Source organism: Castor canadensis, chromosome 11 (assembly GCF_047511655.1).
Source record: "Castor canadensis chromosome 11, mCasCan1.hap1v2, whole genome shotgun sequence".
Classification (NCBI taxonomy): domain Eukaryota; kingdom Metazoa; phylum Chordata; class Mammalia; order Rodentia; family Castoridae; genus Castor; species Castor canadensis.
In genome coordinates, this window is record NC_133396.1 from 112,292,073 (window position 1) to 112,320,066 (window position 27,994).

The window sequence follows — 27,994 nt, forward strand, 5'->3', positions numbered from 1 at the left end:
CGCCCGTGGCTGGTTTTTGCGCATGCTCACATAAGTGCGCCGTCACTCCGCTTCCGGGGAGAGGTTCCGCGCGCTGTGGAGGAGGTGGCCAGGTTGGCTTTACTAGGAGCTCCAGGTGTAGCCCGGTAAGCGCCGGAGCTCTCGTTCGTATTTCCTGCATTTAAACTGGAACAGGGAGGGGCGTGTACGATTCACCCATACTTTCCTTCTGATATTTTCTCCTAATGCTCTGAAACCTTAAGTTTCTAGAATAATGACGTGGGGGAGTGGCGTGGAGCAACTTTAGTCTCTGCGGCAACTGTATTTACAAAGAATTAGGTTTTGAGGATTTGGGAAGGAAGCATTTGTGTTAGGATTCCTCGAAGTGCATGGTGGGTCAGATTCACATTCAAATGTTATTTCAAACTCATGCGCTGAACCCCTGAATTCGTTTTTTAAAAGGTTTACTCTGGGTGCAATATGGAGAAGCGAAGTTTGTGGCAGGACGAGTTAGAAAGTTAATGCGTTTGTCTAGACGGTTTGTAGGTGTCCCGAACTAGGGCAATACGTAGTGTGACCGGATCAGACGCTCCAGTACTCGATTTGGTATGGGGAATGCGGAGAGGGGGCCCTGAGTATCTTGAGGATCAGTTCCAAACTGAGTTTGGTATATGGATATCTTTCCAGTTCGTTTCCCACCCTCATCCCTTCCTCCCCACCCCTGTTCTAATCTTGCCAAGTAGTTTGAGGTCTTTGCATTTCCTCGACACTTTTTTATTTAAGAGAAAAGAAATTTGAAAGAAGAAATTAAATCCAGGCGTAGCGTACTGGGGCTTGAACTCGGGGCTTTGTGCTTCCTAGGTAGGTGCTGTACCACTTGAGCCACCCCGCCAGCCCTTTTTTGTGATGGGTTTTTTGAGATAGTGTCTGGAGAATTATTTCCCTGGGCTGGCTTCGAACCTCAATCCTCCTGATCCCTCCTGAGCAGATAGGATTACAGGCATGAGCCGCTGGCGGCTGGCTTCCTCGACTCTTCCTTACGTTTTTTTGTCATGTTGGGCAAGTTACATGCTTTCATTAAGTCCCTCGGTTTTTTTCAGCATGAGCATGGAAGAAAACATCAGGATTGCTGTGAGGGTTAAATTACATAATTTATAGAACAGGATGTAATAAGAGTCCAATAAATTAGTTACCGTGACTATTCTTATACTTGTTATACTATGCATTTTGTTGTTTTCTTTGAGACTTGTGATTTTTATATTTAAGGGGCAGCATCTTATTTATGTTTGTGCTTGAAATATAGTAGTACTATACTCTTTTTAAAAATGGATCTGGCCAGGTGGCTTACGTCTGTAATCCCATATACTGAGGAGGCAAAGATCAGGAGGATGGCTGTTTGAGGCCAGCCCGTGTGGGCGGGGAGGGGGTTATTGAGACTACTGTCTCAAACAATAAGCTGGGCATGGTGGTGTGTGCCTACTCAAGAAGCAGAAATAGAAAGATGGTGGTCCAGGCTGTCCTGGGCAAAAATTCAAGACTATTCAAAAATAACTAAAGTAGAAAGAACTGAGGGCATGGCTTCTACCTAGCAAGCGGAAGGCCCTGAGTTCAAACCCCCAGTACTGTCAAAAAAATAATAATGGATAATTCATTTTGGATTGCTGACATAACTAAAATTATTTATTACTTTAAAACAGTTGTCAGATGCAATAAATTTTGCTTTTCAAGTGATATTTATTAGATGAAAAGGTGGCTGTTTTCTGTACAACTCAGAAGCCTGTAGCTTAGGATGTTTTGAAAGTAACTGATATTTTCAGTTTGGAATAGATATGAGTGATTTGAGTGATGAATTGACAAGACCTGTGACAGAAGATGAACAAGTGGAAACTTCTGTGATCTCTCATACAGGAATGCATTTTCCTTGGATTCAAAAGCAATTAGCAACTGTAGGTAAGCAAAGTATCAGGACCATTTTAAAGCAAAAAGGTGGTGAGAGTATGAATAAAGAATGAATAACTAACCTAGTTCTGTTTTCAAATTTTGAATATGTGAGGGTTTATTTTTTAGGCTGTAAACAAAAATGAAGTCATAAGAAATACTCTTTATTCTTTAGAATCACTTCCTTTGAATTAATATAAATATAATATGTAGTCTGTATTATGGTAGATAGACGTTTGTTTTCAGCAGTGCTCACTGAGCTCTGGCACTGGCTAAATATAGGGGACTAATAGCTTTGACTATTGGCTGAATTCTCTAGGAGTTTAACTCTAGGAAGGAGTATGTAGAAAGTTAGAAGATCTGCAGTTTGTTCACAAGTATCTTTGCATAGTACCTATTGGTCGTTGTATAGTTGCAGAGGTAAAGTTACATAGCCAGAAGACTGCTGGCCCGGAAGGGCCTCATAGTTAGAAGGGAAGAGAAGATATCCAGTAATAAGTCTTATAATTGGACTGTAACTAAACCCAAATACCCCGAGTGTCTGGATTGTTTGTACTTTATAGAGAGATAAATGCTGATGTCTACAACTGTTTTAATCTTACACGTTCAATATCATTGAATTGCTGAGAAGTTGGTCCTTAAATAATAAAAGCCCTTTGAAGTTTTCAGAGCATCAGTAGGTAATAAAGGCCATGCTTGTTTAGGCTGACCCTACTGATTTTTAAATACTGGGGCCTGTTCTTTTAGGGGGTCTCTAAGAGATTCTCCCCAAATTGTTTAGTTTAAGGATGAAAGAATAATTGAATCAGATTTGAAGGATCTAGTGACTCTGGTAGCCCAAAGATACCAATGTAGGGTTTTTGTTTTTTGTTTTTTGAGACAATGTTTCTCTAAGTAGCACAGGCCTGCCTTAGCCTCCTAAGTGCTGGGATTGCAGGTGTGCAACACCATGCCCAGCTTAGTTTTCTTTCTTTTTTAAAAAATTCACTAAAAATAGTATAGTGTGGCAGGATTTTTTTTTTTTAAGTTAGGTTGGCTTTGGTATTGGATATGGGCTGGGTCAAGTAATACCTACTGTTCTACTTATTAAAACTTGTACTTAACAAAATTAAGTTTTTTGAATAGCTAAATTGGAGTCACTGGGTAAAAGCTCTTCTGTTTTGTCTTTGCAGTGACTGGAGGGAAAAAGGAGAAGGATTTTACTCAGACAACAAGTGCTTGCTTAAGTTTTATCCAAGAAGCTCTGCTGAAGCACCAATGGCAGCAAGCTGCAGAATACATGCACAGTTATTTGCAGATCTTGGAAGATTCAGACAGCTCCAAAAAACAAGCTGCACCTGAGGTAAATAGTATGAGTCTGCTGGAAGAAAAACAGATGCCTGGGAATTTCAGCCTCCAGCCCCACCCAAAATAGTTTGTGTAGGTTCTCAAAGTGACTTTACTAAGAGTTACTAAAAAGTTTATTTTGTGTGAAGAGTTTATATCAGGACATTTTTTGCACACTTCTTTCCTATTATTATTTTAAAAGGAGTCTAAAAGTACTCTGAACTCTGAATTTGTAGATTCCCCAGTATTCATTCATTCTTTCCCTTCCTACAGAATTGGCCCATCACAATATACAGCAGTTGTTAATTATTCTATGTTAAAATCGTCTTTGGTCTCCACTTTCTGTTTTCTACTCTTTTTTTTTTTTTTTTTTTTTTGTGGCATTGAACCCAGAGCCTCACGCTCAATAGACAGGTGTCCTTACCATTGAGCCACTCCACCAGCCCCTGTTGCCTACTCTTTCTTTTAGTAAAACTCCTTTAATAAGTGTCCTGTTTCTCCAACCAGAGTGATTTTTTTTTTGGTTCTTTTGACAGTTTTATCAAAGATGTAATTAGCCTACCATATAATTCACCCACTTAAATTATGTAATTTCATGTTCTTTCATATTTTCACAGAGTTATGTAAACATTACCAAAATCTAAATTTAGGACATTTTTATCCTGTACAAAAAGAAACTCTGTACCCACTTTCAGAAGCCCTTTTCCATTCTTTCCCCATGATACTTGCCAATTTAACCCTCATGTTTCTTGCTTATTATTCCTCTAGCCCTGTTTAGCCCCTGATATACTCTCTATGTGGGACATCTCATATAAGTGGAATCATAAATTTAACGAATGGCTTCTTCATTTCGCATGTTTTCAACACTTATCCATGTTGTAGCATGTATTGGTACTTCATTTCTTTGTATTTTAATTTATTGTCAATGACAAGTCCATTATATGAATATACCACATCTATGTATCCATCAGTTGTTAGATATTTGGGTTGTTTCTACTTTTTGGTTATTATATATAATGTTCCTATGAGCATTCATATCCTGTATTTTTTTTGTGTGGGTCTAAAAAAAGAAAAAGTGGAAGGGGGAGTAGAGGTATAGCTCATGCAGTAGAACCTCTGCCTCCTAAACATGAAGCCCTGAGTTCAAACCCCAGTATTGCCAGGAAAAAAAGTTTTTTGCATGGATGTTTGTTTTAATTGCTCTTGGGTATATACTTAGGTGTGTAATTGCAGGTCAGATGGTAACTATGTGTTATCTCTTGGGATACTGCCAAACTACTTTCCAAAGTGACTGCACCATTTTATATTCTATTCCCATCAGCAATATTTCCAGGGTTCTAATTCCTCCACATCCTTGCCAACATTTGTTCTTTCTCTCTCTCTCTCTCTCCTTCTCTTTGTAATGCTGGAGTTTGAACTCAACCTCACATTTGCTAGGTAGGGTCTCTACCACTTACCTTTTTGATTGTAGCCATCCTAATGGGTATGAAGTGGTATCTCATGGTTATGATGTACATTTCATTAATGACTGATGACGCAGATTCAGTCTTTTAAAACATAAGTTAGGTCATGTCCCTCCTCTGCTGAAAACATCATAGTGGCTTTCCATTTCACTCAGGGTAAAAGCTTTACCTACAAGGTTCCTACATGATGTGCTCGCTTACTTTTTTGTTGACCTCTCTGACCTCATCTCCATTACCGTTTCACCTGCTTTTTCTTCTCTAGCCTCACTGGCCTTGCTCTTACTATTATGACATATACTCTTGCCTGATTGCCTTTGCCTTGGCAATTGACTTAGGAGGATCTGTCTTTAGCTGTCACTATGGCCACCCTTCTACAAGGTCCGTTTTCAGTGAGGTCTGTGAGTTCTGTCCTATTTAAAATTGTGATTATATTTCTCCTCCATCCCTACTTTTGGACTGGACTTCTCATCTTTTATTGTCTATCTCTCCAAGTCTGTACTGAACATACATTTTAGAGGGCAGTGATAAAACAGTACCAGGCATTAGTTCAGAGATTAAAGTTATACTTGTTCAGGAAAAGGCAATTTGTCCACAAACAATTTCACAAACAATTTCAAATAGCTTTTACTAATACAATAACCACTTAATCAATTGGTTATCTAATGGAGTAAAAAATATCTGAAGAAAAAAGTTTAGCCATTGATTGGAATTTTAGTTTATGGACTAGAGTTATATACATACATAAATCACACAACTTACAGACCTCTTTTTGACTGGGTTTAGTTTTGTAAAGTGAAGGAATTGGATCAGCGGCTTCCAGATAATTGTTCCTAATTGAATCACATAGGGCTTATGTTAAAAATACAGGTTCCTGTAATTATACTGGTCCTATGAAATCAGTCTGAATTCTTAGAATAGTTATTTTAACAGGTGTTCATGCCTTGATTTAAGTGCTACACCACAGAACTGCACTCCCAGCCCTCTCAAGTTTAAGTTCTCCAACACTATAGTTTGGTATTCTATAAATAAAATTTTGATCATTTATTTTTCTGAGTTGAGAAAATAAGATTATCATTATATTAAATAACTAATGTGTCTGTTCAAAGAAGCAATTAGCATGAAGTTGATTTTAATTTACTTTAAACTTGATAGTATTGAAATAGTTTAAGTTGAGGTAAGAGAAATAGATGTTTGCTCCCATGACAAAAGATGAATTCTAAGTTCATTCACCAAGTTATGGTGATCTGATAAAAAAATATATATATACTTTTAAAATTTGTCCGTGTCTGACCAAAATTCTTAGATTTATAAAATAAATATACTCAGTATTGATGGGATCACTTTAGTCTGGCTAGCCTGGTTTAGAAACATCTAGTCTAGTCTTACTTTGCAGAGGAAAAAAATGAGAAGGTGATCAGTGAAGAAGCCAATAATACTACAACGTGTTTTCTAATTTATTCTTCTTATATTAATAAGAATTGTGTATTTAATATGTATCTTAACTGCCTGCACTTTTAGGCTGCTAAATTAATGACACATTATACTTAACCTGCTATTTTTAAATTATTAAAAATATTTTATCATCTAAGATGTAATATTTGTTCTTGGGTAAAGTACAGTAAAATACTGATAGTAGTGATGTCCATGAAAAGGAATTGTAGCTTGTTTTTACATGTTGTAATCAGAAAAAATTTATAGTCAGAAATTGAATAAGGCAAGGACTTTATATTTTGGTAGTAATTTCTGCTTTAACAGATTATTTGGAAGCTTGGAAGTGAAATTCTATTTTATCACCCCAAAAGCAACGTGGAGACTTTTAATACCTTTGCTGACCGAATGAAAAATATTGGTGTCTTGAACTATTTAAAGGTGAGTATGTACATTTGTAGAGTTTGCTTTTCTTTTCTTTTTTTTTTAATTGTTTCTTCATTTATTCATATGTGTATACATTGTTTGGGCCATCTCTTCCCCTGCCCCCCAGCCCCACCCCTTACCCCTCTCGCCTCCAGGCAGAACCTGTTCTGCTCTCTTCTCTGATTTTGTTGAAGAGAAAACATAAAAGATAATAAGAAAAACATAGCGTTTTTGCTAGCTTGAGATAAGGATAGCAATACAGAGAGATTCCTAGCATTGCTTCCATTCACATGTGTATTACAACCCGAATTGTTTCCTTTACTTCCAGGTCACCTCCCATAGTGGCCTCTGTCAGTTTAAGATTACTTTATTTGCTTCTCTGCAGTTTGCCTAGCCTAACTTTGAACCTTGATCCTCCTGATCTCTACCTCTTGGGTAGATAGGATTCCAGGTGTGAGTCACCAGTGCCCAGCTTGTTTTTTTGAGATGAGGTCTCACTCCACAGCCCAGGCTGGCCACTTGAATTCTTGATCCTCATGCCTCAGCCTTCCAAATGTTGGGATTATAGGAATGTACTACCACACTCTTCAGAGATTGAAGTTACATTTTATTATGATCATTGCCAAATTTTAATATTTGCTTAGGCTATTTGAGCTGAGGTGTTTCTGGAAAAAGTGAAACAATTTGGAAATTTGAATATAGGATGTTTCGTAGAACCTTCTCTGATTTCATATATCTTTTAATAAAAGTCTTACCCAAAATAGTTGAGACATTTCCAACTATACCTTCTCTGAGGTATAGTTTTAACTGAAAGAGCACTTTTTCAATTTTTTTTTTGGCAGTACTAGTTTAAACTCAGGGCCTTATGCTTTCTAGGCAGACAGTCTGCCACTTTAATAACGTTTTATGAATAATTTGCTTTTTAATTTTTTTCAAGAATGTAAAGTTTTATTAGAACATAGCCATACTATTGATCTCTACATTGTCAGTAGCTATTTTTGAATGACAGTGGTAGAGTTCAGTAATTTTGATGGAAACTACATGGTTTACAAAGCCTAAAATATTTACTCTTTTTTAAATTTGTTTTGCTTTTACTTTTTGTATCTCTCACAATTTTTATTGCAATTGTGCTTAAATATATAAATGTCATATATATTAGAATGTATATTATATATAATTTATATATTATAACATAAAGCATGGTATTTCAGCCATCTTAAGTGTATAGTTTAGTGGCATTAATTATATTCACAGTGTTACGTCACCACTGTACAAGTTCAGTGTACAGTTTGGTTTTTTTTTGGCAGTGTGGGGGTTTGAACTCAGGGCCTCACGCTTGATAGGCAGGCACCCTACCACTTGAGCCACTCCACCAGCACTTTTTTGTATTGGGTACTTTCGAGATAGGGTCTCTCGAACTATTTGCCTGGGCTGGTTTTAAACCACAATCCTCCAGATCTCTGCCTCCTGAGTTAGGATTACAGGTGTTGCCCAGCTTCACTTAGCATATTTTTAAGATTTATTCATCTCGTGGCACATATCAGAACTTTATTCCTTTTTCTAGCTGAATTGTAGTCTATTTTATATTGCCTATTGTAGATCCGCTTATCTGTTGTTATTTTCATATTTTGGCTTTTGTGAATCATGCTTTACTGAATATTTGCATGCAAATATGTTTGGATTCCGTTTTGAATTTCTTTGAGTATATACCTAGAAGAATTGCTAAGTCATTACACATACATATCACACCCCACACAATTCTATATTTAATATTTTTAGAAATTATCAAACTGTTTTCCATAGCAGCTGGACCATTTTATACCTTTCTAATTTTGAAAACAGATTTCCCCAGTTTAGAGTTCTTAGGGCTTACTAGTTAATTTAGGAAAAATTTCCTGAATATGTACTTATGTCCCAACTGCTCCTTTAGTGATCTTGCTCATTGGTACAGGTATACTACAAGTGCAAATTAAGTTGAGGTGACTCTGGTTCCACTTAGGGGAGAGTTTTCTAACAGTTGGGCAAAGGAGCAGCCTGCCTTATGTTGTGGGTTCCTCATCTGTTTTTTTCAGGAAGAAATTGGATAGTTTGTGATTGAGTGTAATTTTAAATTACACACTTTTTAAAAATTATTGGTTAAGTCCCTTTCAGCTCATAGAATCTGCCTACTAGAAGTAAAGAAACTATGGGGAACCTCATTTCTCACTCCAGAGTCTGAGGACAGTAATTAGGATAAGTAACAAAGCATTTTTTGTGCTAATAATTTTAAAAATACCATTTCTGTTTTCTGTGTAATAGACATGGTTCTTGCTATAGAATAGGACAGACAGATAAGTGGGATAAAGTGTTATAGTCACCACAGTAGGAATGCAGTATATATATGTAGAGAGAAAATAAAGGAGAAAGTGACCAGCCCTCAAACTGAAGAGGGTTAGGTTTGAATGGATAGGGAAACTAGGAAGAGAAATGAAATGATGCTTGAGGTGAGTTTGAAGAAACAACTGGGTGTTCACTAGGTGGACTAAAGGAAAGGTATGGTAAGGAGTAATAAAGAGTTAGCTTTGTATCTAATGATTTTGTTCCTCCAAAAATCACTTGGGTAGAAGCCAGGGAAAGAAGACTGGGCCCTATCTTCATTCAAGGAGCTTGGATTTTATCCTGTAACTAGTGGGAGCCTCCCATGAAGGGTTTTACCAAATGACTAAGATGAAATTTCTGACCAGGTGCTAGCTCTCAGGGGGCAGAGATCAGGAGGATCGCAGTTTGAAGCCAGCCTGGGCAAATAATTTGTGAGACCCTATCACTCCTATCCACTGGTGGAGTGGCTCAAAGTGAAAGCTCTGAGTTCAAGCCCCAGTACTGGGGGGGAAAAAAAAAAAAAAAAGATGAAATTTCTTTAGTAGCCCCATGGAAGATGGATTGTGTGGGGCCAGGAATAGATCAGTTGAGAAGTATTTCAACAGTTTAATTTGAGGGTCATGAACTTTATGATCTGCTTCTACCACCTATGTGTTTCATTGTATTTCCGATGACTCTCTTAATGTTCTCCGTTCTTACAGTGTTCATTCTTTGATTATTTTTATTGCTTCTGTATCAGGGATACACTTTCCTTCCCATCTGATTATAGTCATTCTTCAACACTCCTTAAGATGTCGTTTCAGCTTTTTTGACATGAATAAGGTAGTTATATTACTGTCTGCTATAGTCCAAATTAGGCATTAGGGGTATGCAAAACACTGTCCAGGAAGGTTAATGATAATTGCCTCACAAAAAGGTAAATAACCTATTTAGGCTTATGTAGTTTTTAAGTAGTATATGAACCACGACACTCTGTCTTTAAATCCCGTTTGTTTTCACTATAGGGCACTGTGTTTTGTTTGTGAGTTTACATTATAGTGTTGGTAGTTTCATATGTCTCTTGCTAAAGTAAAAATGTTGGTGATGGGGACTTGTATCCTACAAGGAATTAACCCTGCAATAAGTAGTATATTTATTGAGCTTTTTGATTAATGCTTATTTAATGACTTAAGGGACACTGGGCTTTTTTTTGTTGGCTCAGATCTCCTTACAACATGCATTGTACCTTCTACATCATGGAATGCTTGAGGATGCAAACAGAAATCTAAGTCAGGCAGAGACATGGAGATACGGTGAGAAGTCGTCTTCCCAGGAAATACTAATCAATCTTGTTCAGGCCTACAAAGAGCTTTTGCAATATTATACTTGGTCTCAAAAGAAGATGGAATTGTCAATGCTTGGTGAGTAACTATAAATAAACTTTTCTTCTGATAAAGACAAAGAAGGGCAGAAGGGATCTTAAGGAGTCATCTAGTAATCCTCTCACTAACTTAAGATATTACAAAGAACAGACATAACTGGTTTTATTTTCCTGGTTGTCTTTATAACATTTCTGATAAAGCAAAAAACTTTTCAGTCATAAATTAGATAATTCATTATTAAGTTCATCACCAATTTAAATTCATTGCTCTTAATGTGATTTTGTCAAAGATAGCCACAGGTAGACTTTAGTCAGAGTGGTGAAAACAAATTTTATTCAGTAACTTCCAACAGTAGGGGAAGTAGCTAATCTCCATGCCAATTTGTACAAAGATGAATGAGTGTTTTAAAGGAAAAAAAAAAAAGTGACAGGGCCTTGAATCAAGTCAGGGAAGTGAGAAATTAAAGCAGAAGGGGGAGGTGGTGTATGTGAAACCTATCTGGATTTACTAACCACTTACTGAAGTTAGGCTCCACCCCTCCCAAAGAGGATGGGAACCAGGGGCCCTATCTGCAGGTATTGGCTGGAAATAACAGTAAATTCTTTTGGCAACTACTTTAAGTGGGGGGGCGGGGGGGGTGGTTAGGGTCATGCCGCAATACAGCTTTGAGCAGTTAGAAATTATCTCAGTGTTTTTTCAATTCTTTATAAAAGACTTGAACCCCATGGTTGGGGCCTCATCCAGAAGAGGACTCAGGGGTGCCTAGCTGGAGTTTGGTCAAAGATAAAGTCTTTCTCAGTTTCCAAGAAAGTTTAGGAATTTTATCCAGCAACCATTATTTGCATGTAATATTTCTTTACTGTATGTTTAGAATGGAGTTTAGTTTCTCAGAATAATATGTTTAAGGAATAGGGTAAAATAAAGGGGTTTATTTCTCCATGAAGATTTCACAGTTTCCCTGATTAATTGACCACATCAAAAATTGACAACTCGGTATTCAAACTGAGTTCCCCTTCTCTTAACCTCCCTTGGTAGTATCATCCTCTCCTACTCTTAGGTTTGCATTCTTTTAAGCTGTAGGATTCTCTGTATGTTTCCTCTGTGACCTCTTTAGAATGAACCTTTTTTTTTCATGTCTTTATCCAAATCTTAGTCATGGTACTTAGCACTTCCTATGTGGTAAACACTACTTCCATATTATCCTTTTGTGATAAGTAGTATTTCCTTGGTTTCTGAGAACCAGTCTTAATTCCTTTTTCTCTTCTTGTCTTGCCTCTTCTTATCTCACAACGTACTTCCGATATGCTGATTTCATCAGGTTAGTTTTCTGAGGTCTTTGCAGTCTCCTCATCTAGAATACCTTCCGCCCTTCAAGACTCGTTGGACCCTTTGCCCATCAACTCATTTTTAGTCCCTTAAACCTGTATCGGTTGCATCTTTAGTCTTTATCTCTTGCTTTTAATTGTTCTGAGTTTGTTTTGTTTGTTTGTTTTTGATGTATTTTTTGTTGTGTCTTCCTAGCTAGACTAAACAATCTTTTGATGCACCTATCCTCTATTTTTCTTAACTTTGCTGATTTCTGGTGTAGTATTTCATTTTTAAAAAGACTGTGTACCAGGCATGGTGGTGCATATCTGTAATCCCAACACTTGGAGGCTGAGTCATGAGGATTGTGAGTTTGAGGCCATCCTGGGCCACAGACCCTGTTTCAAAAAGCAAAAAATGAAACAAACAACTTCATACTGATATTAATTGATTAGATGACCTGTAAAGTCATTATTACTTTTTTTCTTAACACACATTTAAGTAGACTCAAACAAATATTTGGTGACTAAAACAGTTAGAACCTGACATTTAGATTGTGGATAGATACATCAGTGTGTTCTGCAGTTCACATTTTATTCTGTAGCAGCAAGGTTTAATGATGGGACAATGTGGAGCTTTTTAGATGATCTTTAACCTTAACTGTCTATTGAATGAGAAAAACTTAAGACTAGTTCTGTATAACCATGACAACTTAACTTGTGAGCTTATGCCTGGGATTTTTCCTTGCTGCTCTGTCTTTGTTGGATTTTATGTACTTGGTGACTCGCAACTTCCTTCTTCAAACCTAATTTGTACTTACAGATCTTCCTTTTGTTTTCTATATTCTTTTAAAAGTTCTTTCCTCTATCATTTCTTACCTGCTTTCCTTATCACCTAATCAATCGCCCAGATTGATTATATAATTCAGTTCATCCACTGGGAAGATTATTAATGCTTCTTTTTATTTTGAGGTGTCATGTTATATGGCTCTTAGCTGTTGCTTTTGAAAGACTGAGTAAGTTTCCTTTTGAACCATTAAGATTATGAAATATAACATATACAGGAAAAGTATATGAAACAAGTGTATCTGATATATGAATAAATCTAAAACCCACATCCTTATAAATACTACTCAGGTTAAGGAGAACAACATTACTGTCATCCTTAACCTGAAAGCCTCCCATATGCCTTCCTGATCACATTCCTTTCCACTCTGTCTCAAGTAATCACTGTATTGACTTTTATGTATTTACTGTCTTGCTTTTCTTTATACTCCTTCAGCTTGTGTAGGCAACTGTAAACAATGCAATTTAGTTTTGCCTCTATCTGAATTTTTAATATTTGAATTCATACTATGTATATTTGGTGGGGGGCTTACATATTTTGTTCATCATTGATTTTTAAGATACATATTGTTGAATGTAGTGGGAGTTGATTCATATTTTTTTTACAGTTATAAGATATTTTATTGTATGAAAGTCATACTAATTATTCCATTTACTATTGATAGCCATAATTAATTTCCTGTGCGTGTGTGTTACCTTTTAGGTTAATTCTTTTTAATCTAACCTTTTCTCTAGTTCCTCCTGGTCCCCTTTTCCTATTGGCCTCAGTTGCTTTTAAGGTATCTGCTTTAGTTTCTCTGCATTAATGGCAACAAATGCTAGTTAATTTTTTTAGGTGTCTTACCTATCCTCACCCCTCCCTTGTGTGTTCTCGCTTTTATCATGTGCTCAAAGTCCAGTCTCCTTGTTGTGTTTTTTTTTTTTTGATTTAATAAAGTTTTATTTTTTCAAAAGCACAGTTGGTTGGATGTGTTCATGCATCTTCACCAGCAGCTGGAAAATCTCCACCCTTAGTATTTCTTGTGTAAATTACTTGAGCTCTGTGCTTTGAAACCAGTTTGATAGGTCCTTAGTAAGGAGATCCTGAAGGGCTGCCCTCGCCAGAGAACTCTGAATCTTCAGTCTCAGAGACCACAGCTGGAGTTTTAAGCTATATTTGGGAACTTCTTTACACAGTTTGTCCTAAGTGGCTTTGTCAAATAGGACTAGGTTGTTGAGCTTGTCCTGAACTTTGCCTTTGGACCACTTCTTGTTGGCCTTGCCCCCAGATTTGTTTACTGTGTCTTTGTCCTTCTTGGCTGACTTTCTGGCATCTTCTTTTCATCCTTGGGTGGCATCGTGAAGCTCAGAGAGCAGCAGCGACCACTGCAGCCTCGCTAAGATGGACAGAAAGGCTGTATTAATTTCTTGTTGCTATAACAAAATACCCAAGGCAGCTTTGGAGATTCGAAGTTCATGATTGAGTGGCTACATTGGCTTAGCCTCTGGTGAGGGCAGCCAGTGGTGGCACATCACGGTGAGAGTGCTTTTAGGAGCAAGTTCACATCTCATACAGAAGCTAAGAGACAAGAGAGTATAGTGCCAGAATTTCTCCTTTTGTTATAGCCCTCTTGTGAAAACTCATGAAAGCTGTCTCATTCCCCCTGTTATCTACTAGACTGTACCTTCCAAAAGTTCCCCTACATCCCATCTCTGGGGACCAAGCCTTTGATCACAGTGGATCCCATGAGACACAAACCATATTTAAACCATAGAGGTATATAATATGTAACTCTCCAAATATATATTTATATAAAACTCTCCTATGTGTGTATATGTAAATATAATATATACAAATATTTATAATATGTAAATATGTATTTTTAAATATATATAATACATAACTCTCCAAAATGGCTCCCAACTTATACTCCAGTGATAGTCCAGTTAGGGTTTTCTTTTTATCAATATTTCCCACAACATTTGTTAACGTCAAGGTTTTCATCTCTGTCAATTTGTTGGATGTAGTGGTCTCTAGTTTTTTTTTTTAAAGTAACAGTTTTATTGAGAATGGAGACATAATTCACATACAGTATAATTTCACTCACCTAAAGCACACAATTAAATTCTTTTTAGTATATTCACAGAATTGTGCAGCAGTCACCACCACAATTTTAGAACGTTTTGTCTCCCCTAAAAGAACCTGTATACTTCCAGTTTCTTCCCAGTCCCCCCATTCCTAAGCAGTTACTGATCTTTCTGTCTCAAAATATTTTGGAAGCCTCATACAAGTGGAATCATATAATATGTGATCTTTTGTTACTGGCCTCTTTCACTTAGAATCATGTTTTTAAACTTCACCCATGTTGTAGTATGTAACTATACTTTTTATTGTTAAAAATAACATTCCCTTGATATGGGTCATATTTTATCTATTCATATTCATCAGTTGATGGGCATTCAGGTTGCTTCTTTTGGGCTATTTTGAGTTGCTATGAACATTCATGTACAAAAGTTTTGTGTGGACATAGGTTTTTTATTTTTCCTGGGATGTACCTAAGAGGCAGATTGCAGGGTCATCTAACTCTATTATTTTGAGAAACCACTAGAATGTTATCCAAAGTAGCTGTGCCATTTCATATTCCCATTACTAGTGTATGAGGTACTAATTTCCCCACAGCCTCACCAGCACTTGTCATCCTAGCAGGTGTTTAGTGGTATCTCATGGTTCTGATTTACATTTCCCCAGGGACTAATACATGCAGCATCTTTTCATGTCCCTGTGGTCTGTTTGTACTTTGGAGAAATTTGTATTCAGATCTTTTGCTCTAACTTTAATTAATACTTGTCTTCTGTCTTTTTTTTATTTTTTAACTTTTTTAGTACTGGGTTTTGCACTTGCTAGGCTGGCACTCTACCTCTTGAACCACACCCCTAGTCCTTTGTTACTTTTTTTTTGAATAGGGTGTCTAGTTTTTACCCAGGGCTGACTCTGAACTGTGAACTCCTACTTAAGCTTCCCTCGTAGTTGAGATTACAAATGACACCATGTTCATGGTTGAGATGGGGCCTTGCTAACTTTTTGCTCTGACTGACCTCAGACTGCTATCCTCTCAATCACCTCCCAAGTAGCTGCAGTTACAAGCATGAACCACCACACCTGCTGAATTACTTAACTTGTAATTATTGAATTGTAAGAGTTATTTATATAGTCTAGCCAGAAGTGTTTTAATGGATATATACCCGTAATCATAAATATACACATACATAAAATCATATGTGTATGGTTTGCAAATATTTTTTTCCTATTCTGTGGATTTTATTTTTACTTTCTTGATGGTGTCCTAGGAAACACAAAGTTTTTTATTTTTTTTTTAATTTTTATGTTTTGGAGGTCTGAGTTTGAATTTGGGGCTTTGTACTTGCTAAGCAGGTACTCTACCGCTTGAGCCACTCCTCCATGCCCTTTATAAAGTTCAATTTATCTGTTTTAGTTTTTGATACTTGTACTTTTGTTGTCATGTCTAAGAATCTATTGCCAACTTGATATCACAAAGATTTCCACTTATAAGGGTTTTATGATTTTAGCTCTTACATTTAGGCCTGTGATACATTTTAAGTTTATTTTTGTATATGATATGAGATAGGTAAGGTCCAATTCCATTATTTTATATGTGAATATCCAGTTGTTCCAGCCTAGTTCTCAAAAACTTATTTTCCCATTGATTTTGTCTTATCACCATATTGAAAATCAGTTGCTCATAAATGCGAAGGTTTATTTCTGGAATCTAAATTCTTTCTCGCTAATCTGTGTATATGTGTGTATATATATATTTGTCCTTACGTCTGTAACGCAGTTTTGATTACTGTAGTTTTGTAATAATTTGAAGTCATGATGTGCATCATCCAACTTTGTTCTTTTTAAAGATTGTTTTGACTGCTCTCAGTCCCTTGGGTTTTCATATGAATTTATAAAGTCAGCTTGTCAATTTATGCAAAATGGCTATCTTGGAATTATTGAAATCTGTAGATGAATTAAGGGTTAATGAATTTTGTCAAGGGCTTTTTCCGCATCTATTGAAATGATCGTGTGGGTTTTGTCCAATATTCTATTGATTTGGTTCAGATCATAGATCTTTATTATTTGCATTGGTTAATCTTCAGCTGTTAATCTAACCTTACTTTCCTGGAATAGATCCCACTTGGGGACAGCATAGAATTCTTTTTACATGTAGATAAACTCAATTTGCTAATATCTTGTTCAGGGATTTTTGCCTCTATATTCACAAGAGATGTGATTCTTGAATGTTTGTTAGAATTCAACACTGAGTCATTAGTACTTGGGCTTTTCTATGGATTTTCTGATTACTAATTTAATATCAAATGACTTAAAAATCATTTATCTTTGCATAGATGAGGATGATTATGCTTATAGCACAAAAACTCGAAATATGCTCAGCCACAGCTGGAAGACATCTGTACACATTTGTGCATTGGTTAAAATTCCTGGAGTTTGGGACCCTTTTGTGAAGAGTTACGTAGAGGTAAGTGTGTTTTTCATAAGATTGTATTAATTTCATTTTGTCCTAAGGCTGTACAAAGATAGCATGCCTAATCATTATTGATCAGAAGGAAACTAATGGAGAAAATTGTGAGAGGACCAAAAAAAAAACCAATCAATCAAAACAAGAAAAATGGTACATTTCTTTCTTGATCTGAATAGTTTCTGCTTATTAATGTGCGATAAAAGTTACTCTTATTTTCCACACTGAATGACCAGTCATGGTCAAATGTCTATAAAATGCACTGTAATTGTAAATGTCGATTTTACATTATTATTATTGAGCTTAAAAGCAAAAAGATCTTATGATTTGGTGGGAAGTATGTCCCATTATCACAGAATCATTATGAAAGGACGGGATCTTAGCAGTGGACACTAGTAATAAATCTTCAAGATAATTTGCTTCATGAAAATTTGAGTAACAAAGTGTTGATTGTGTTCCTTGGATAACCTCCGAAGCCATATCCTAGTTAATCTCTGAATTACTGTATGAAAATGGGAACAAAGTGAAAGACCTGTAATTGTCACGCACCCTTTGGTGACTGAAGTTATTTAGGGCACTAAGGTCACTGATATTGTATTTTCAGTTGTTAATTTTCCATGCTTTGAGGACTTCTGTTTCTTCTAGGAACAGTTCTTATATTGAAGTTACCACATTTGTTTTAGCAACAAGATATCTTAAGGAAAAAAATGCAACTCATGTAGACCTATGCTATAAGTGATCTTATTCTGTAGAAATTGTAACAATGCTATTGAAAGCAAAAATTAGCATTACCTTCATTCCCTTTATAGTTCTATTTGTTGGTTTTGTGATTTTTTTGTTCGTTTGTTTTTAGCAGTAAAGTTGTATCTTTTTGTTTAGCTACCTTACAGAATTTAGCTGAGACATTATGACTTATTTTTTATAGATGCTAGAATTCCATGGTGATCAAGATGGAGCCAGAAAGGTTCTTACCAATTATGCATATGATGAAAAGTTCCCATCAAATCCGAATGCCCACGTTTACTTGTACAACTTTCTAAAGAGAGAGAAGGCACCAAGAGCAAAACTGCTCAGTGTACTTAAGGTACAGGATTTTTATTTCAGTATTTGAATAGATTGGGAGTCTATGTTAAAATATTCTTAGGTCATTACTTTCCAACTTTCCTTTATGATAGTCATAGAAAATGACAATGTATGAAAGGTACATGAGGTCAGCAAGAAGCTACTCCATCTGCAGACTCTAGGAGGATACCCCTGCTGCTGAGGAGATCAATGGTTCAGAAACCATTTCCTGCTCTAGTGGGAAACTCTGCAACTGTACTAAATTTAATGTATATATATAAGTGTATTTCAGGTATATACTTGCATGTATTTTTTATAAGTATATCCATCAGTGTAACCACTGATTTCAAGATTTCAAGATCAAGATTTCACTATAGTGTGTAATACTGCTGTGAAGATTGATGTACAAGTATTTGATTCCATGCTTTCAGTTCTTTTGGTTTTAGGGTTGGGATTACTGGATAATCTGATAGTCCTTTGTTTAACCTTTTCATAAATCACTGAACTTTTCCACAGCAGCTGTGTGTGCTATTTTATATTCCCACAAACCATGCTTGAGAATTACTGTGTTTCTACATGCCTGTCAATACTTCATATTTTCCCCTTTTCTTTTAGCTAATAGAGATCCTAGTGGATATAAAGGAGTATCTCCTTGTAGGTTTATGTTTCCCTAATGGCTAGTGATGATTTTACATCTTTTCATGTGGTTATTGGCCATTTGTTTATCATCTTTGGGGGTTTTATTTTGATTTTTATGTGTTTTTTTGGCAGTACTGGGAGTTGAACTCAGGGTCACATGCTCTTGCTAGATAGGTACTATGTCCCTGGCCAATTTGTTTATCATCTTGGAAGATGTTTTGGTTTAAGTCCTTTGGTTTTTTAAAAATTGGATTGTTTATTTTTTTGTGTGTTAAATTATGGGAGTTCTTTCTCCCCCTACCCCTCCATCCCTCCTCTCCTCTCTCCTCTCTCTCTTCTCTTTTATCTTTTTGGTGCTGTGGGTGAATCAGGGCTTCCAAGCATGCTGACATGTTATACTACTGCGGTCTCTGTTGAAGTTCTTTATGTATTTAGTGGTTCATATTAAATTAGGTTTTGTTTGTTTGTTTTGCTCTTGAGAGAGAGTCTTGGTGTGTAGCTAGGTTGGTCTCAAACTCAGTCCTCCTGCCTCAGCCTTCTGAGTACTTGGATATAGGCAATGAACTACCAAGGCTGGCTGTAATAATGCTGTTTAGAGGAGGAAGAAGGAAAAAAAACCCTTTCAACCTAAACTTCTCACTAAGAGAAGTTCTTCCTTGTTGATCTCGTAAAAGATCAAATAGCCCTAATCTATACTTTAATGTTCATTAAAATCTACATTAAACCTTCAGATGTAAAAATTATATTTGATAAAACTTTTAGTGGGCTTTGTTTTACCAAAAGCATAGTACTTTTAAAGCTGCTATTTTAGGGCTGGAGGTACGGCTCAAGCAGTGGAGTGCCTGCTTTGCAAGTGAAAAGCCCTGGGTTCAAACTCTAGTCCCACCAAAAAAAAAAAAAATTTGCTATTTTAACTTTGTCCTAAAAACTTAATAGATGGGTTTAGTAGATTGAATATAGCAAAAGAGAGGATTAATGTAATGTATACAAAATGCCAGGCCAAAGCACAGAATGCACAAAGGGTGAAAGGTGCAGAAAAGATTGTATCAGGACAGAGATCAGGAGGACCATGGTTGGAAGCCAGCCCGATCAAATAGTTCTGGAGACCCTGTCTTGAAAAATCGCATCACAAAAATAGGGCTGGTGGAGTGGCTCAAGGTGAGGGCCCTGAGTTCAAATGCCAGTACCAAAATAAGATTGTATCAGTGACTTGTGGAAAGGTTTCACATATTTGTAATTGGAATCCCAGAGAGAAGAAGGAGAAATGGGGCAAAAGCAAACAAACAAATAAAACAAGAAATTTGAAGAACTAATGGCTAAGGATTTCCTAAAACTGATGAAAAACTTCTAGAGTGCTGGTGATGTCCTATTATGTGATCCAATGCTGGTTACCGAATGTGTTACATTTCATGAAAATTTATTGAATGTTGCACATGATTTGTATGCCATTCTACTACATATATTTTCATAAAAGTTTTTAAGCCATTCAGTATTCTATAAATCATGAGAAAATGATTATTGGTTATGTTGATCTTTATATTGAGATTAATTTGACCTTTTACAAACTATTAAGAAGAATTAACAAGATTTACTTTTCTTTGTTGGAAATTATTTCAGTATAATTTCAGAGTATCCCCAGAAAACAGACAGAATAAATATTTTTAATACATGTTGAAGTGAGAAATAATTTTAATTTAAATCCTGTGTTTTTGCATATTCTTAAAAATATTCCTTCCTATTCTTAAAAAGTAAAACCTTTGAACTTCTCCGTATTGTGTAAAAGCTTTGTTAAAGTACTTACTCTTAGTGGACTGTGTTCCTGAGTATACTTTCTAGAATTGCTGTTCATGCCTTTTTAAAGTTTTTGGTTTATATACACTGATTTATCCTATAACTATTTTTATGCATGTTTTTTTTCAGTCCTTGTATCTAAAAATAAATACTGTAAGTTTTTAAGTATGGTAAACAGAATAAATATGTATAAGACACAAAATGTTACCATCTATTTTCCCTAATAGTTCTGACTATCTTAGTACCAGGAATTATTTTTTCATAGCTTTACAGAGAATACCTTTCTATACCCAATTGAACCTGGATAAAAACAAAGTGTCCTTTAAATCCATGATTCATTTACTGAGAGCATATTAGCCAGTAAGAGCTTTGTTTGGCAGCTGGGTATGGTGGGGCACACCTGTAATCACAGCACTTGGAAGGCAGTGGCAGAAGGATTGTGAGTTTGAAGCCAACCTGGTCTACATAGTGAGACTCTGTTTCGCTAAAACAAGAACCAAACTTTACTTGAAAATAAGCAGAGAGCTGCAAAATTTCTTTACCTTGTGTAAATTACAAATTATTCTTTCTTCCAGATTTTGCATGAACTTGTACCATCTCATAAACTGATGTTAGAATTCCATAAGTTACTTAGAAAATCAGGTAAATAATTTTTGTTTTATATCTCTTTGTGCAGATATGCTATAGACTAAGGATTAATGAACTATGAATCCAGGGGCCCAGTCTGCCCATCTCCTGTTTTTATGAATCAAGCTCAGTTGTACCCCATTTATTTATGTATTGTCCGTGGCTGCCTCTTGTATTATAATGACAGAGCTGTATAGTTGTGAGAGATGCAATATACCTCATGCTTTCTTGGCCATGTGGCCCGTTTCAGAAAAAGTTTGCCTACTCGTATAGAACCTTAAGCAAGGGAATATTTAGCAAGAGAGATGGCTTCAATTTACATAATTGACTCCATTTTAATCCTTATGGGACCTTAGCTCAGTATAGAAAAAGAGCTTACTCCTTGAAGGAAATCAGCTTGCCAAGCCAATTGATACCAAGATTGTGTAGGTCCCTGTCTTTAGAGAAGAGAAAAATATCAAAAATGCCCAAATAGGGCAGGTAGTTTAAGTAGTGTTCTCAGCAGCCTAGAAGTAGTGTAGTATTATCCATATTGAGATTAAACGCACCATCTTGACCTTGTTAGCATGAACTCTGTTACTGAATTCTTCATATTCATCATAGGAAAATGAGCATAATGAAGTGTTTTAAGCAGTAACCAACTAACAGGCTTACAATTCAGTAATATTTTATCAACTTTATATATCTTTTTAGCTCTGTGTACTTTTTCAATACCTTTTGTTAACTTGGATTATTGTGACACTTGCAGAAAAAGAAGAACACCATAAACTGGGTTTGGTGGTATTATTTCGCATCTTGGATTTTGCTGGATGCACTAAGAACATAACTGCTTGGAAATACTTGGCAAAATATCTGAGACAGATATTAATGGAGTAAGTAAGAAACAGCATTTATAACTAGATCATCACGAATAATATTTCCCCATGTCTTAGCTAATTTCTTTCAATTTTTAAATAATTTTTTGCTTATGTTTTTTGATTTCTTGAGGAAGGGATAGCTAAAGATTTTGGATTTCTTCTTCAAGAAGTTTTCTTCTGAGTACATCAGAAGCTAGGACATACAAAGTCATGAGTGTAACGTAAAAAAAAAATTCTGTCAGATAGTTTGTGTTCTCAACATAAGAACTACATCTTAAAAGGCCACTGTCAATTGGTTATCTAAAATTACACATCTAGTCATACTGTCATTAGTGCCACATTTTGAGTAAAAGAAAAGGAGGTGACCCTTACCATTTTTATTTTGTATGTGAGAAGGATGGGTATCACAAGTTTGTTTTATTTGTGTATTATACTCATTTTAGTTGGTTAGGAAATCCATTGTTAGTGAAAACTTGTTTCAGACTTCGGAATGAACTTGACCCTGTGTATAGAACAGTGCTGATTATAAGTGTTGTATATGTCTTAGTCCATTTGGGATGTCATAACAAAATACCATTAACTGGGTAGCTTTCCCTTAACAAAGTTATGCTTTTTTTTTTTTTTGGTGGGACTGGGATTTGAACTAGGGCTTCATACTTGCAAAGCAGATATGAGCAGCATATCTTTTGAGCCACACCTCCAGTTCAAGGTCTTAAAAGTTCTGGAGGCTGGGCAGTCCAAGGTGAAGAAGGCAGCAGATTTGTTGTCTGATGAGGACCAGCTTCCTGGTTCATATGGGGTACCTTCCTGCTGTGTCCTCACATGGTGGAAGAGAGAAAGGCAACTTTCCAGGGCTTCTTTTATAAGGGCACTAATATAATTCATGACTAAGCTCATATTCTAAACATTTCCCAGTGTCTCACCTCCTAGTACCATAATAATGGTGACTAGGTTTTTACATGTGAATTCCAGGAGGAGACAAACATTCAGACCATAGCAATGTGGTATGATAGTACATTTCATTGTAAGCCGTTTTGTAAATCTACAATACTGTTTAACCCTTACTAGACCATAGGGTTCTTGATGGTCAGGAAATGTACAATTCATTTTTCGAATCTGTAAGTTCTACACAGGGCATGGTGGTGCTAAATGTGTATTTACTCAAATGAACACTTAGCTTGCCTCAGTTCACTTCTCAAGCTCATGTGTTCATACAATAATAGCATCTGAACTTGAACAGTAATTCTTGGTAGTATATGATTTTATGTAAGTTTTTAAAGTAACTTTTAAGTTATTATTACAGCTAACATTTATTGAACATTTGCTGTGTATCCCACATCATGCTTTATGTGAGACCTCTATACTACTGGCCTTATTTAATCCCAATAACAATACCATGAAATAGGTAACATTTTTTTTCTTTAAGGAAGTTGAAGTTCAGAGAGGTTAAGCAACTTTCCCAGTTGGTAAATGCAAGTCCTGAGGTTTAAACCAGGATTTTAATCAATGTCCATGTTGTCAACCACTCTGCTGTAATGAACTGACTGTTAAGTGTACATGGAATATGGAGATTAAAGGTAACAAAAAAGGATTACTGTCATACTACTGGAAATCATGTGCTATGCCATGACCACAGTCAGAAGTTAGTTTGGAGGCCTCTTATCATCTTCCCACAGACTAGTCAAACTCAAATTCTGACTGTACAGATTTGTCCCTATCACTGATCTTCCCTTTTGACGTTTCTCTTTTCTAGAAATCATCTTGCATGGGTTCAAGAAGAGTGGAACTCCAGGAAAAATTGGTGGCCAATCTTTCACTTCAGCTACTTTTGGGCAAAAAGTGATTGGAAGGAAGATAGAGAACTGGCTTGTGAGAAAGCTTTTGTAGCTGGGATACTGTTAGGGAAAGGTACGTGTTTTTGTTTTCTTTTTTTATCTTGACATAGGTTTTGGCTGATTTTGAAATTACAAAGTATGACCATTCATTCATCTTAGAGCTTACTTACTGTGGTGTCTATGGATTCTAGATATTTGAGGAAGTAACTACTGAATGGAAGAATGAAACCTGAGTTTGCACCAGGTGATGTGCTTATAAGGGTCCCATAGTTTGGAAAGAGTGGTTTCTTGTTGTTTGTGGTTGGTTTTCATGCTCTGGCTTGATTGTTGTTCGGGGTCATTAAGATACACAATATTATATTTTCATAACAAATAACCATTGACCTGCTTATAGACGATCTATCAAGATTCTCTACTTTATTTAAAAGACAAAAATGTTCTTTAATGATCTTATTGTTCTTAACTACCTCCATATTATATTTACTTACCTGCCTCTGTAAGGAGGAAATATCTTTTCTTCTTAAGAGAAAGAACACCTCTTATTAACTTATTAACAGTCCCCTTAAGCTGAACCTGTAAGCTCTAGCTACTTGGGAAGCTGAGATCAAGAGAACCATGGTTCCAGGCCAGCCTGGACAAAAAAAAAAAAAAAAAGTTGAGACCCATTTCAACCAAAGGCTGGGCACAGTGGTGCGCCTGTATTCCCAGCTACTGCAGAAAGCATAAAATAGGAAGATCATGGTCCAAGCTGGTCGGAGCAAAAAGTGAGACTATCACAAAAATGGCCAGAGCAAAAAGGGCCAGAGGTATGGCTCACACAGTAGAGTGCCTGCCTAACAAGAATAAAGCTCTGTGTTCAAACCTCCAGTACCACCCCCCAAAAAAGTCCCCTTAAAAGAGAAGTTGATCTTTTCTTTTTAGCCAGTAAGCCTCTTCACTTAATCTTGGCCAAAAGTCTGAGAAGCAATCAGCCAATACCTATTGTACCACTGAAATATGAAAAGGTGGCCAGTAGTGAAAAAAACTGACACAGAATATGTTCAGAAGATAATGAACCTTATAATGACCACTAGTAAGCCAAGTGTTGCTGGGGAGTGCAAGGTGTCCTAAAGAGATTCTTCACTTTGGGTTATGACTTGTTTTATTTTGAACTTAATATTATCAGTGTATATTTCAGGTAGTTACTAAGATTGATAAAATGTTGGGTTTTGTGGGAAGAAAGGGATTAATAAAAAGTAATTGAAAGATTGCTAATACTGTTGACAAGGAACAGAAATGTGATTTGTATTGTTATTTTCTATACTAGAGTTATTGATAATTCTGAGCTATTCTAGCATCATTATGCTTGAAAATAGGCACAGCTCTTCTGTCAGGGTGTTAATGTGGAGTGAGCCTATTCAGGAACTGAACTGGGTTTTCTTCTTTTGCTTACCTTCCTAAGATTCAAGTTCTGGTCATGGTCTGCTTTCACTTTGTGCTTAGAGTGGGATGTGGTAGCTGTCCTTCCCATGCTGTGTGAAAAACAAACCAGGCCCTTTCTCCTCAGAAGAGCCTTTTTTTCTTGGAACTCAACTACTTGGTTACATTGCTACTTTAGCTCTCTGGTGGGTTCAAAGAGAGTTAATATTTTGTAGCTTATTTAGATTTTTTGTTGTTTTTTTGTTAGGGAAAGAGTGATGTTCTTTCCAGTATTTACCTGTATAGAAAGCAGAAATTTGGTAGAAGCAGAAATCTGCATATAAAATATTTTGTTTTTACTAGAGTGATATGATATTAGCGCATAAGTCCAAGCTATTTAGGAAGCTTTAGGTGTGCATATCACTTGAGCCCAGAAGTTGAAGACCAGCCTGGGAAACATGGCAACACCCTATAAATCAGTGAATGCATGCATGCATGCATGAATGAAGGAATGAATAGAAGACTACAAACTATATTAGTAACAACAGAGATACCAACACTTGCTTCCCAGGTAGTAAAATAGCTTTAAAGTGTCAGGTTTGCATTTTTGTTACAGAAATTCATTTTTCTGAAATATTTGACAGATGGTCTTTGCATTGTAAGACTATGAAGAGCAGGTAGAACTTATGTCTAGCACTAGATACCTTTGTCAGAGCTAAATGATCTTCAGGCTAGCTTTTTAGAAGACTAGCTTAGCTTACTAGAAGGCTGGAATTTAAATCAGCTTCTGTGCTGATTTAAATTCCCTGCACCATGATTTTCTGCAGACAACTTTCTTACTGTGATAGATGCCTCTGTAAGCTGATTTACAGACTAATATTGAGAGGGAAGTTATAGTAATTTGCTTTTGGAGAAGAGAAGATTCATTTAATGTATGAATACATATAATATATGTATCACCATAACTGGGGTTTAGGGGGAAGAGTAGAAAACATGTGAAATATATGCCTTAATTATGATCATAAGCATCTTCCTATGTAGTAATATATTTCATTGGTGACAGCTCTTAGAATATGCTTAGGTCATATCAGTATATATAATACAAATAAATTTATTTTTATAATCATTAGTATGACAGAGTTAAAGCAAAAGTTTTAAAATATAGAAGTATTCTTTAAAAATTTTAAAAGTATTAAAACTTTCTGCTTATTTTTTAGGTTGTAGATATTTTCGGTATATTTTAAAACAAGATGATCAAGTCTTAAGGAAGAAAATTAAGCAGATCAAGAAATCAGTGAAAAAATACAGTGTTGTAAGTCCAGGAGTCTGATATTTATTTATTTTGTAGTTGTAGCTACAGAGTCATAGCTCAGTAGTTATTGAATGTATTTATGTGATGTTTTATTGGTTGTATACTTATAAAAATTATTTTTGTATTTATATTTCCTTTTATTATCACTTTCACTTTTTGTAAATTATTTTTTGTAACATTAGTATATAGCTTTTTCTAAGGAATGATTCTTCAAATAAAGTTTTTTTTAGAGAATATAGCTCTGTAGCAGTTACTGTTTACAGATAACTTGCCTTTGACTGTTTTGTAAGAAAATAAAACTTTGTGGTGCTGCAAAACAAATTTGTATTCTTCTTTTAGATTCTAATTGACCCATGTTAGAGTTACTATCATGCAGAAAAATATGGGTGATGAGTTGTGTTGGGGAATTTTGGAAAGAGATGGATTGCACAAATGGACTCCTCCTTTTCTTTTGGTATTAAGACATGGTCCCTCTCTGGGGAGGGACCTTTGACTGATTGGGGTCAGAAAGGTAGAGAGGGTTGACTACTTTTAGCTAGCACTAGCCTAATCTTAAAAGGCCCTATGTTTTGGTGTCACCTGGTACAGCAATCTAAGTCATGCGTTAGAACTTATGTGCCCCCTCTTCTTTTGTCTTGGAAACTAGAATGCAACTAGTAGCTAGTGGGAGAATCTCTACCAGTGAAATAGTGTTTCAGAGTCACTCAGTGTCCCTCTAGTGGGACAGATTGGCCAGAAGCCAATAACAGCTTTGCAGGAGCTTGAACTGGGCTCTAACATGTTGTGATAACCGGAGAGTAAGTCCTTTAAAAATGCCTTGGCTCTTACACATATATTATTCAACTAGCTAGTAGTTCAGTTCCATGAAGGCTCACTCCAGATTAACCCTAATATTTAGATAGCAAACCACACATTTCTCTCATTGGCTTATATTCCTACTTATTTTAAATCATGTAAAAAGATTGGGGAATGTATTATCCTTTGCCCATAATTTATATCTCAGTATTGTTTTGTATTTACTTTAAAAAGGTCTAACAACAAAGTGTCCAACCTTATAATGTATACATAAAGCAAGTGACTGTTCCATAGAGCCAGAATAAACCAGGTTAAATCTCCACTGAATAGGACTAGCTTTACTAGTAGATGGGAGTAGATGATTGGATTGTATAGGAGTTCTGTGTAAGACTAACATTAAAGGAATGAAACTCCCAGATGATGTGAACAAAATCTCACAGCATAGGTCAGTATCGCCCAGGCATCCCCTTCCTGAAACCTTTAGTCAAAAGCTGTCATACAGGACTTAAAGTTCTCATGATATCTTAGAGGGAAGAATGAGAGAAGGTTGAGTAGCTGTGGTTCTTGGTTTCCACACAAAACTTTTTTTTTCCTAGAATTTTTATATCAAATGTTCCTGCCTGATTTTTCAGTAAGAGCAGTGTGATTCAACACTTGTGGAAATTATATTAAATCTGAAGTTAAAACCAGTTCCATGAGTCATAACAATGGCCAAGATTGATCAAG

At 36.0% G+C, this 27,994-nt stretch overlaps 1 protein-coding gene across 4 annotated transcripts; it reads left to right on the top strand.

Moving 5' to 3' along the window:
- The first annotated feature begins 4 nt into the window (after window positions 1-4).
- Window positions 5-27,989, top strand: Taf1a (TATA-box binding protein associated factor, RNA polymerase I subunit A). Of its 4 annotated transcripts, none has more exons than XM_074048275.1 (11): window positions 5-125; window positions 1,797-1,929; window positions 3,090-3,259; window positions 6,462-6,575; window positions 10,120-10,318; window positions 16,822-16,952; window positions 17,878-18,036; window positions 21,020-21,086; window positions 21,820-21,943; window positions 23,682-23,836; window positions 26,379-27,172. In XM_074048275.1, exons 2-11 carry the CDS (start codon window positions 1,809-1,811, stop codon window positions 26,489-26,491), a joined length of 1,353 nt encoding a protein of 450 aa, XP_073904376.1. In that variant the 5' UTR covers window positions 5-125; window positions 1,797-1,808; the 3' UTR covers window positions 26,492-27,172. The 4 variants fall into 4 exon arrangements, with proteins under 4 accessions (XP_073904376.1, XP_073904378.1, XP_020015995.2 ...); XM_074048277.1 differs by having other exon boundaries at window positions 41-125; window positions 1,807-1,929; window positions 26,379-27,939; XM_074048278.1 differs by having other exon boundaries at window positions 46-125; window positions 1,888-1,929; window positions 26,379-27,989.
- The last annotated feature ends 5 nt before the right edge of the window (window positions 27,990-27,994 follow it).